The sequence below is a fragment of the Lissotriton helveticus genome, chromosome 7 (assembly GCF_964261635.1).
Source record: "Lissotriton helveticus chromosome 7, aLisHel1.1, whole genome shotgun sequence".
Classification (NCBI taxonomy): Eukaryota; Metazoa; Chordata; class Amphibia; order Caudata; family Salamandridae; genus Lissotriton; species Lissotriton helveticus.
In genome coordinates, this window is record NC_136068.1 from 1,504,612,585 (window position 1) to 1,504,625,270 (window position 12,686).

At 47.4% G+C, this 12,686-nt stretch overlaps 1 protein-coding gene across 5 annotated transcripts in view; it reads right to left on the minus strand.

Annotated features, from left to right (window-relative positions):
- SPHK2 (sphingosine kinase 2) overlaps window positions 1-12,686 on the minus strand; it is a 298,281-nt gene that overhangs the window by 222,913 nt on the left and 62,682 nt on the right. For 2 of the 5 annotated variants that reach the window (XM_078654939.1, XM_078654938.1), the window contains one exon: window positions 6,480-6,578. The exons of the other annotated variants lie outside the window; for them this stretch is intronic. In XM_078654939.1, the coding sequence (XP_078511065.1) occupies window positions 6,480-6,578 (99 nt within the window). The remainder of the gene's footprint in view (window positions 1-6,479; window positions 6,579-12,686) is intronic. 5 annotated transcript variants of the gene reach the window in all.

Consider the following 12,686-nt stretch of genomic DNA (forward strand, 5'->3'; position numbering starts at 1 on the left):
GCTCCATTGCTTAGGTTGTGTGAAATGTTCTGCTTCACTTTCCTGCTCTGATAGACCTGTGCTTTGGTGATGAAGCGAAAAGCTGCTTCGGCCATTGCTTCTGAGTGCCTGTGTGCTCTTGTGCACAGCGAGAGTCTATGCACACCCCATGGGCAGTTTGCAAGGCGGCATAGAACAGACACCTGAACCGGGTCCCAGAGGTGGTGTCGAGGTAGCAGCCGGCTTCAGTGTGGCTGTGGAACTAACCGAGCTTTGAGATGGGCAGTGCCTCCTTATGGGCAGATAGCGCATAAAAGGAACTGGACTGTGAGGGCTCAGGCACCAGAACAGCAATGATGCCTCCAGCTGATGCCTAGAGGCAGTGGCGTCGGGCAAGGAGCAGGCGGTGCAGCTGTGACGCCTAGAGGCAGTGGAGTCAGCGAGGGAGCAGGCGGTGCAGCTGTGATGCCTAGAGGCAGTGGAGTCGGTGAGGGAGCAGGCGGTGTAGCTGTGACGCCTAGAGGCAGTGGAGCCTGCGAGGGAGCAGGTGGTGTAGCTGTGACGCCTACAGGCAGTGGCGTCGTCGAGGGAGCAGGCGGTGCAGCTGTGGCGCCTAGAGGCAGTGGAGTTGGCGAGGTAGCGGGCAGTGTAGTTGTGATGGCTAGAGGCGTTGGGGTCCACGAGGGAGCAAGCGGTGCAACTGTCACGCCTAGAGGCAGTTATTTTCAAGGAGACATAGGTCCTAAGCACAATTTGAATGGTGAAACAATGTAATATAGACCACAATGGGCTCTATAAATCACTTTTCCTTGTCCAGCCGGACAGGGAACTTTAATGGTTAACTTAATGACAATCTTAGTTACAATACAAATATACAACAACCAATCATTGCAGTATAGCACACTCCTGTGCCATACCGTGGAAAATCAGAGGGAAGAATAAGATGATAGGAAAGAGGGTATCAGGCAAAAGGAAGAGCGGACAGGTCACTATTTTGGGTCAAAACAATTTGTTAGTGTAACCTGAAGCGGCGCATACAACAAAGTAAATGTACAATAAATCAACTGTATGCCCACTCAAAGGAGTCGACGTTTCGATCCCGCACTCTAAATAACAAGGGATCATCATCAGGACTTAATTGCTTGTTTGCCTGGTTGAGTCATTATTTTTAAGCCTTTGGAAACGATGTACCAAGGAAGGATGTGTCACACGGTAATGGAAAATCAGTGTTAATAGTCCGAACAGGGCTCAGCATACATGGTGCTAATGCTCAATTGTGGAGCATAATAAGGTTGAGTTACGCGTGCCCTCTGAGACTGTAGGTGCGGTGCGTAGGACCGGTGGGGCGAATTCCTCCTGATCCTCTTGTTCAGAGCGATGGGGAGCCCTTAGTTGAGAATTACGTGATTCGGCAAGGCTTGATGGCCGGTGCCGGTAGCGGTCATATATTTCAGTGATCCGCTGGTATGGACAGTGCCATGACCTGCAGGGGTTCGGATATCTGACAACAAGCCTTGCCGAATCACGTAATTCTCAACTAAGGGCTCCCCATCGCTCTGAACAAGAGGATCAGGAGGAATTCGCCCCACAGGTCCTACGCACCGCACCTACAGTCCCAGAGGGCACGCGTAACTCAACCTTATTATGCTCCACAATTGAGCATTAGCACCATGTATGCTGAGCCCTGTTCGGACTATTAACACTGATTTTCCATTACCGTGTGACACATCCTTCCTTGGTACATCGTTTCCAAAGGCTTAAAAATAATGACTCAACCAGGCAAACAAGCAATTAAGTCCTGATGATGATCCCTTGTTATTTAGAGTGCTGGATCGAAACGTCGACTCCTTTGAGTGGGCATACAGTTGATTTATTGTACATTTACTTTGTTGTATGCGCCGCTTCAGGTTACACTAACAAATTGTTTTGACCCAAAATAGTGACCTGTCCGCTCTTCCTTTTGCCTGATACACTCTTTCCTATCATCCTATTCTTCCCTCTGATTTTCCACGGTATGGCACAGGAGTGTGCTATACTGCAATGATTGGTTGTTGTATATTTGTATTGTAACTAAGATTGTCATTAAGTTAACCATTAAAGTTCCCTGTCCGGCTGGACAAGGAAAAGTGATTTATAGAGCCCATTGTGGTCTATATTACATTGTTTCACCATTCAAATTGTGCTTAGGACCTATGTCTCCTTGAAAATAACTGCTACCCATGGTCCTTAGCTACCCGCTGGGTTCCCTTGTTCTTTAGAAATACGCCTAGAGGCAGTGGCATCGGCGAGGGAGCAGACAGTGCAACTGTGACGCCTAGAGACAGTGGCGTCGGCGAGGCATCGGGCGGTGTAGCGATGACCCCTAGAGGCACTGGGGTCTACGAGGGAGCAAGCGGTGCAACTGTGACGCCTAGAGGCGTTGGGGTCCACGAGGGAGCAGGCGGTGCAACTGTGAGGCCTAGAGGCAGTGGCGTCGGCAAGGTAGCGGGCGGTGTAGCTGTGACGCCTAGAGGCGTTGGGGTCCACGAGGGAGCAGGCGGTGCAACTGTGACGCCTAGAGGCAGTGGCGTCGGCAAGGTAGCGGGCGGTATAGCTGTGACGCCTAGAGGCGTTGGGGTCGACGAGGGAGCAGGCGGTGCAACTGTGACGCCTAGAGACGTTGGGGTCCACGAGGGAGCAAGCGGTGCAACTGTGACGCCTAGAGGCGTTGGGGTCCACGAGGGAGCAAGCGTTGCAACTGTGACGCCTAGAGGCACTGGGGTCCACGAGGGAGCAAGCGGTGCAACTGTGACGCCTAGAGGCGTTGGGGTCCATGAGGGAGCAGGCGGTGTAGCTGTGACACCTAGAGGCGCTGGGGTCCACGAGGGAGCAGGTGGTGCAACTGTGACGCCTAGAGGCGTTAGGGTCCACGAGGGAGCAGGCGATGCAACTGTGACGCCTAGAGGCAGTGGCGTCGGCAAGGTAGCGGGCGGTGCAACTGTGACGCCTAGAGACGTTGGGGTCCACGAGGGAGCAAGCAGTGCTACTGTGACGCCTAGTAGGCAGTGGCGTCGGCGAGGTAGCGGGCGGTGTAGCTGTGACACCTAGAGCCGTTGGGGTCCACGAGGGAGCAGGCAGTGCAACTGTGATGCCTAGAGGCGTTGGGGTCCACGAGGGAGCAAGCGGAGCAACTGTGACGCCTAGAGGCAGTGGCGTCGGCAAGGTAGCGGGCGGTGCAACTGTGACGCCTAGAGACGTTGGGGTCCACGAGGGAGCAAGCGGTGCTACTGTGATGCCTAGAGGCAGTGGCGTCGGCGAGGTAGCGGGCAGTGTAGCTGTGACACCTAGAGCCGTTGGGGTCCACGAGGGAGCAGGCAGTGCAACTGTGACGCCTAGAGGCGTTGGGGTCCACGAGGGAGCAAGCGGAGCAACTGTGACACCTAGAGGCGTTGGGGTCCACGAGGGAGCAGGCGGTGCAACTGTGACGCCTAGAGGCGTTGGGGTCCACGAGGGAGCAAGCGGTGTTACTGTGACGCCTAGAGGCAGTGGCGTCGGCAAGGTAGCGGGCGGTGCAACTGTGACGCCTAGAGACGTTGGGGTCCACGAGGGAGCAAGCAGTGCTACTGTGACGCCTAGTAGGCAGTGGCATCGGCGAGGTAGCGGGCAGTGTAGCTGTGACACCTAGAGCCGTTGGGGTCCACGAGGGAGCAGGCAGTGCGTAACTGTGACGCCTAGAGGCGTTGGGGTCCACGAGGGAGCAAGCGGAGCAACTGTGACGCCTAGAGGCAGTGGCGTCGGCAAGGTAGCGGGCGGTGCAACTGTGACGCCTAGAGACGTTGGGGTCCACGAGGGAGCAAGCGGTGCTACTGTGACGCCTAGAGGCAGTGGCGTCGGCGAGGTAGCGGGCAGTGTAGCTGTGACACCTAGAGCCGTTGGGGTCCACGAGGGAGCAGGCAGTGCAACTGTGACGCCTAGAGGCGTTGGGGTCCACGAGGGAGCAAGCGGAGCAACTGTGACACCTAGAGGCGTTGGGGTCCACGAGGGAGCAGGCGGTGCAGCTGTGACGCCTAGAGGCAGTGGAGTCAGCGAGGGAGCAGGCGGTGCAGCTGTGACGCTTAGAGGCAGTGGCGTCGACGAGGGAGCAGGCGGTGCAGCTGTGATGCATAGAAGCAGTGGCGTCGGCGAGGGAGCAGGCTTCACTACTCTAAGTGTTATGGTTGCTAATAAGTTAGATACATAAGACGTTAGCTGCTAGGTGTATTTCTTCGGTTAGTCTGGTGCAGGGTGGTTATTCTTGCTTGGCTCGCGTACTCGCCTCATTGTGAATACCCCCGGCCCTGGCAGGCGCGCTTCCTGAGGTGGGCAGAAATTCCCTCAGGTACCGTCAGGCAGCTGACAGTGAAGGACAGTGCAGGCCTGCCTCCCAGTGCCAGGTGCACACCTGAAGACCAAGCTCCCATCCTTCACACCCTTCTGCAGCAGGGACAGCACTTCCTGACTGCAGATGAAAGGAGATACTAATAATCCACATTTGTAAAGCGCAAACAATCACCCGTAAGGGTCTCTAGGCGCTGGGGGCCATCAGGAAGATTAAGCAAGCTATTGCCCAGAGTCACATAGTGCTGGGCGAATCTGCCGCTGGCGCCAGGGATCGAACGTTCCATCGAATGGGGAGAGGGGTTGGCCTAACGGCTAAGGCGCTCGACCTCGGACCTGGGGATCTGGGTTCGAGTCTCGGTAACGACGCCAAAAAACCCCTGTGATTCTGGGCAAATCACTTAATCTCCCCGTGCCTAAAAAAATGAAAGTGTGTCCTCATGTAACGTAACTGATGCTATGTAAAGCGCTCTGATAACTGATTCGGTTCGGTTCTAGTTCGCGCTATATAAGACTCTGCAAAAAAAAAAAAAAACAGGATAATTCAATGAAAACTCATCAAACTATTACAAGGTTTGGGAACACAACTTACCATCGAACAAAATGAAAGGCTAGGGAATAAACAAGACTTTTTACCTCCGATTATTTCACATTGTAAGGAGAGTAACTGATCAGCTGTTGTGTGCTTCGGCATACAGACAAAACTAAACATGGGCACAGTGGGAAGACAAACGCTAAGGGGCACTTTTTCATATTACACAACGAGTAGCTCTGAAGTCTTATTGTACAATAGATAATATCTTTTTTTCAGAGAAACCGGGACAAACAAATTCTGAATGTGAATAACCTTTGAGCCTAAGTGATCAATATTCCACCCCAAAAAACAACTATTCCATTTAGATCAGAGTGAATAGTATTTCTTGTGCACTCCGACATCCCAAACCTGCTCCATAAACAATGAAGCATGCAACAAAAGTTGGGGGACTTGCCAACATCTTGTGAAATCTGCCATGCCCTAACAAACTAGCCAATACAAGGTAATAATTCTACTGATCTAGGGCCCGAGATACTTCAGCTCGGTCCATAGGCGAGATTGCCACTACCGACCAGGTCCTGAAGAGTCAAGATCCACTTAAGACTATAGTTGATCTGAGGTAGACTTTCTGAAAAAGGCAGTCCAAGAACTAATGGAACAAATCAAATTTCTAGTAAATGAAGGCGATACTGAAGCAAAACAACCTAAGCAGCCTCCTGTAAAATCATTGATCCGCACTACTACTCTTGATAGTCTAATTGCTCCATCTCTGGGATTTGTTGTAAATCCCACAAGAATCCCTCTGACCATATGCCCAGGAACACTATGACCTATGCTAATACTGTTTGCAGTCATGCACAAGTCCAGTTTCCAGCCAGCAGTCTCCCAATCCCTCCCCCCCATTGATGCTCGCCTCCGTAGATATATGCCTGGCAGGAGAGTCTCACCACAAAGGCTCACTAAGAGTATCTTTCTGACTAATGCATCCAGACTGTCGTCACTCATGAGTCATGAAAGCGAAGACTACCTTATGAACAAGAGTATAAATTAGATACGCCATGTGAGCGGGTGTCGTTCAATAATCAGGGAGGACATTTATGGGACCAGAAGGATTAATGGAGTCAATTCCCTGACAGATTGCATAGAGCTGTTCTTTGGCGATGTGAACCATGATTTAAATTGCAATAGAAGCTAGGTTCAATCCTTGCACGGGGATACAGATGAAATATCGCCCACTAATGCGCTCACTGTTGCCAACCACTCTCAGACTGGTACAACAGCAGAGTCCTGGCTCGAGTCTTGATACAAATGACTGACTTTGCCATTCGGCTCTATATTATATCCTTCCGCTTCAATCTCTTACTTTCCTGAGACAATTTTCCCATAATAATAATAATAATAATAATCCACATTTGTATAGCGCACAATCACCCGTTAGGGTCTCTAGGCGCTGGGGGGCCGTCGGGAAGATTAAGCAAGCTATTGCCCAGAGTCGCATGGTGCTGGGCTAACCTGCCGCCGGAGCAGAGGATCGAACCCTGATCCCCAGATTCCAGCGTCAGTCGCCCTGGCCGCGGCGCCACACCTCTCCCTGATGTCTTAACCTTACCTTTAGTCAATGCCTTGTGCACTACAACCAGCGATGGGTGCCTTACCACATCCAGTGGCTGCATTGAGGCGGGCAGTCCTGCAGGAAACCGGACTGGATCTAAGGAAGGAGATATGGGAGAGGGTCAAACCCCTGTAGTTTTAGGCAATACAGATCATGCGACTAAACTACCCTAACTGTCATGGAACGTTGCTGGGTGAGAACAAAACTTGCACTTGCCCATTGAAGGCTATATGTAGAAAAACATGACATCTGTATTCTACAAGAAACGTGGTCCCCCTTGCCCATCTTTATCCCAGGGTAGATCACATTCCAGCATTCTTCCACATCTCAGCTCTGTCCTGACTGCTCTCATGCAGCCGAATCCATCAGTCACATTTTTTGCATACCAGAGGCACCACCATTTGAGATCTAGGTGGATAGACCCTGTCTGTAGACAGCTAAGTACCCGCTGTCATAGCGATGCGCTACGTATCTTGAAATCTGATTCTAGCATGCTAACTGTCTGTGCTGCGGCTAATTTTTTTAGGCAAAATGTGGATCAGTAGGAGGTACGCATGGACCATGTAACTCCTTTGTATTCTAATTTTTTTTTTATAATCTTATACATGTATCTATTTATTAGTTTAGCTTTGAACTAATCTTAGAGCTGTACCTGCATGACGGGTCATGACGTTAAATCTTATGGTATAGACTTTAGCTGTTATAGTTCTTAGATGTAATCTTAGCTGTTTTTATTGGTTTTTTAACCCAGCTTTAATATTTGCAGTAGAGTGGAAGGAGCTTTTGGGAACTTGTAATTAAACTTCAGTCTCTTTTGCACTGTAGGCACTGACACTTTTTAAGGCCTGATTCGATAACTGGGGGTTAGGCTGATTCTACTAATTGTAGGCACTTGCTTTGTATGAGGATGGTCATTCCCTTATACTTAATGCACATGCACTTTTGTGGGCTTCTTTTATCCCCCGGACTATTAGGAAGTTTGGACTCTTAAAGGAAAAATACACATGTCGCTGCGGAATGATATTTTTATTTGGTTGTTTTACCATGTCTGTGTTGTATTGTTTGCATGTGTGACTTTTATGGCCGTAATAAAGTTATTGACTGACTGAATGAATCTCCACCTCCCACCCTCCCCACAACCTCTGGGACAAATATATTGGAGAACACCAGGAAAGTTCCAGTAGAAGTGGAACTTCACTGCTATTGTGCTAGAAGAACAGTGAATATTTAATTCAAGGATATCTACAGCACGTGAATGGGAAATAACCAGTGCCAGTAAATCAATCCAGAAACAAAACAGCTTGTATGATCTATAGCTTTAAGGTAACAGCAGAATGTGCCTCTGTTTTAAGGCTCGGTGCAAATATGGCAATGCAAAGTTTCATGGTGAACCAGACATTTTCACAGCGTAGTTCATAGACAGTCCTGATTCTAAATTGGGAGGGAAATTGTGAAAGCAATTACTGTTGCTTAATAGCAATTGAGCAACAGCTAAAAAAAAAAAAAGAGTAACACACTCACAATTAGCATCAGATAAGAGCAAGAGTTTATTCAAGTTATTTTGTGGCAACATGCAAGGTCCTAGAGAGGCATTTAAACATAAATCACATAATCCACGATCTGGAAAGGAAAAAGGGGCCTTCAAAAAAACAAAGTCCCAGTTTAACATTTTTATAAAACATTAGGTAACTTCTCAGCCAGAACTTTGAGCTACCACCAACAAGGAAGACTCACAATATAACCACCTATGTACAAATGTGCAAACTCCTTTCATATTTTTTTAATAGTAATGGCTGCGGGTCCGCTTTAACTATAGCAGCCACGCTACAGAACCTTTGTTTATTTATTTTTTAATATTGGGTGAAAGCTCCCCATGCCGCGCTTTCACTTTAATGTTAGCAGCACCCCTTAGTTTAGACACTTCTCACTGTAACCTGAATATGGCGAGTAGCGTCTAATGAAAAGGACGCGGCCACCATTAAAGTGGTCTTGCATTTGTGAGAGTTTGAGCTATTAGGCATTATGAATAACAATGCCAGTTATAGGTGTGTTGGTTTTAAAAAACAGATAAACAAAAATATTTCTCATTTACAATACCAATAGCTTAAACTCTCTCAAATGCAAGACATATTGCATTGAAAATGCTTGTTGGCCATAGATTTCTTTCGAACCCTGTCCAAAGTTAAAATGTCTTACGTTAAAGGCCACAGTGTCACTGTTCTGGCACACACAACCTGTAACGATCTCTCCACAAAGCTTAGTCTGAGGCCAATCTGCAGCTCACTATCTAAACAAATGAAGATAAAACGGTGGCATAGGTTTTGAAACTAACTACATTCAAAATCAAATAAAGTGCGGTTTTCTATTCTATATGTTTTATTTGCAGACAGCATTCCACGCAACTCTGATATTTAATGGTCACATTGGGCTCTAAAGTTACAATTTGGCTTCACAACATTACAAGTGTACATTAATGTGAAACCAAAGGATGTATTATGGTCATAAATATCAAACATCCAGTGACAGTGCTGCCATGCCAAGTCATTTGTCTCTATTTTATATTGCTTCGTATGGACACCTATCTTTGCGCCTGAATGTGTCACTTTAGCATTTCTCCTCGGCATGTGCCGGACTCTTCCCGTATGAAAAGAGCACCTTAGCCCCTATTAGCAATGCCCTGGAAGGCTTTAGATGCAAAAACAACAGTTGATGGACAGAATGCAGAACAATATCATACAATCACCCCAGTACAGAGATCTGGGCCTAAATCCATCGGAAGGCTTCAGAAGCATCAGTCAGGCTCCATTCTTTAACCATTTGTGCTGGGGTTTCTGTGCCTCGCTCCTTTTCAATGCTTCTGGTACCAATTTTGGTGCAGGCAATCCTCGCTGTTGCTTAACCACTTATGGTTGCCACTACTGTCTGCTTATCTGGTGAACTGTTAGCCAGACGCCTCTTGACATTTCTAGCTGAGTGGCACCAGCTCACTTAATCCACCCCCCCCCCCCCTCCGCCCCACTAACGCTCAGCAGTTCTACATACACCAAAAATAAATAGACCGGTAGTCCCTTTGCTCACCCCTCATTAATCAAATTCCTCCTTTCATAGCTACTCCTGAACAACACAATTTCTAAAGCACTGTTTCTAATGGCAAATTATTTTCAAGAGCGTAACACACCAACTCAATGAATAATCCAAAAGCGTTCTGCTGAGCAACCAAATCAATTTCACTTGCACATCAGCACCCACTCTCTCAGACAGAATATTGGCCTAAAACAAAAAAGAACACACCGCCTCATAACAATGAACTTAATCACGGCAGGAAGTGCAGTTACTCTAACCACAACTGACGGAACCTGAAAAGAGGCAATTAACACACGTCTGTAGTTTAGCTGCCCATAAAAAGGTGTCATTTTGCAGGTTTCCTCATTCTCGTACACAGCTGATAACCACCTACACAATAATTCGTGCAACTTACTCACATGCGCTTAAACTTCCTAGACTAGGGCCAATAGTGGTTGGCCATCTTGGTGAATAGTAAAACTGGTTTTAGGACCGCCCCTCCCAGACATAGACTCAAGGAAGGCTCAACAATATGGACTATCAACTTTGTCCAATTGGTCATATGTCCAATTCAATTTGCAGCCTTGGCATCATATTCGGCCAGATCTCTAATCTTTCATCTTCAGCTACCAGCTTGATCTTACAGTTTTCTCATCAATTTACTAGCTAATGAATCCTGCTGTAGTGCGACCATCAAACAGTATAGCCCAGTGGTTCTTAACCTGTGGTCCAGGGTCCTCTGGAGGCCCCTACTGCTAAGAAAATTAAATATTATTTACAGATTAATAAAGTGTGTTTAGTGGGGGCTCCTAAATTCTAATAATGACTGAGTTGGGGGCACAAATCAGTGTTGTAGCCCAAATACTAGAGCCATGACCACTGTACACTTAGGCCTGGACAGTGAACTTCACTCAGTTCGTGGAGTTTTCTGCACTCCGCTGAGCTCGCGGACTGCAGAAAACTCCACTTCGCGATGTGCAGCAGAGTTTTTTCCCCGCTCGAGATCGCGCATGGTAAGTTGGCGATCGCGAATGGTAAGTTCGTGAGCGCAATCTGCTGCTCGTGTAGAATTTCTACCCGAGCAGCAGGAATACCAGCACAAACTGCAGTTCGCACTGCACTCTGCCACTCGCGGAACTTAGTGGAGTTTTTTTCTAACTTCGTAGAGTTCCACATAGCAAAAGTCCGTGAACTACACCCAGTTCTGTGTGCACCATAAAAAAAAACTAGCCAAAATATGTGAAAGAAATGTCTCACATACGAAATCTGCTTTCTAGTTCATGAAGGAGCTGGCACCAACTTACACAGTTAAGAGCAAGACCTCGAGAAAGTTTTAGATTTTTTTTATTTTTTTTTTACTCTGCATCACGTATTTGCACAACCCGTCCCAAGTCTATTCAATGCCTCACTAACCTCGGGGAAAACACAACAGACCCTCAAACACCATACTCATCTACAAGGCATCAACCTGTTAAAAACACTGTATACTGAAGAACCCTGTAAAATGAAAAGGCTTTCTCCAGCTTACTAATGACAGAGCCGCAGTAACATTAGAAGTGCCATACTACAAATCAAAAAGAAGATCCTGAGTGCTTTCAATCTAGTTCCGGACTAATCACATGATCAACTTTTGTGAAGAATAAAGAAGAATGGCAGCCTTTTAGAGACCAGGACCAGTACTGCTCCTGGATACTGCAACACCTCAGCAGCCTCTCCTTTGTCCCCAACCTCTCTGTTCCTACCAACATCAGCTCCATAGTGACATAAAGGAATAGCCTAGATATCCTACTATATAGACATAGCACCCCTTGCAAGCATCTTCATTGGCTACAAACACACTCTGATTTACACCGTGACACACAGATCTGTGGCTGCTCCCCTCCCCACAGCACTCGTGGGACGCCGGCAGTGGCGGCTGCTTCTATATAGTAGAGGAGCGACATGCGCTCTTTCACCTGGCTGTCCCCCCCCCCCCCAGCACTATCGAAACGCCAGCAATAGTGGCCGCTTCTATGTATTACCAGCACGCTATGCACGCTTTCATTATGTAAATGCATCTCACATCTGCAAGAGTTTAAGCTATTGGAATTGTAAATGACAATGCCTTTTATTTATGTTTTAAAAACCAACACATGGATAAAAGGCATTGTCAGTTACAATGGCAATAGCTCAAACTCTCGCAGATGTGAGATGCATTTACAAAATGAAAGCGTGCATGGCGTGCTGGGGAAATACATAGAAGCGGCCACTATTGCCGGCGTCTTGATAGTGCTTGGTGGGGGGCAGCCAGGTGAAAGAGCGCATGGCGCTCTTCTACTATATAGAAGCAGCCGCCACTGCTAGGGTAGTACCGCGAGTGCAGTGGGGAGGGGGACAGCCGCAGTGAAAAGGTGCATAGCGTACTGCTATTATACAGCAAGCATCCGACAAAGCCATAGGTCTAGAATTGACTATCTTTTACACAGCAATATTGAATGTATTAAGGATGTAGCCTTACGGCTAGAGCGGTCAACGTCAAAGCTGGGGAGCCAGGTTAGAGTCTTGGGAGGGACCCTCAACATCCTGTGATTCCGGGCAAATCACAATCTCCCCATGCCAAACAGAAATGAATGTGTCCTTGTGTAATGAAACCAGTGCTATGTAAAGCGCTCCGATACTCTATATCTTCGGGTCTAGTTTGCGCTATATAAAACTCTACAAAAAGAGAATCGTTAATAAAAGAACGAGAATGTGTGTATGTTTAGGTTTCATGTGTAATGGTGCTTGCACCAGTGTTAGTTTTGGCATACTAAGGTGCGTGTACCATTTTGGCAAACATGGTTTCAATACACACTCTATACATATAAAATGGGGCTTTAGGTCAGCCTTCTTTCACTAGTGGCTTGCCACACTGCTAAACACATCTTGGATCATTCCACAGTAGCATTTTAATCTCACATCTTTCTATCAGCTTTCGATGTGTCTATTGCTTTCTGTGGAATGCATGAGGAGCTATTTTACATCAGAAAATCTGACTCATCACCCATTTAATTTTTTATCTCATTCACGGATAATATATACAAAAACTGTTTGTTTCGCACTGATGAAGAAATTTACTTGCTTTTGCAATCGGCAGACTAGGATAAACGAGTCTCTGCACAA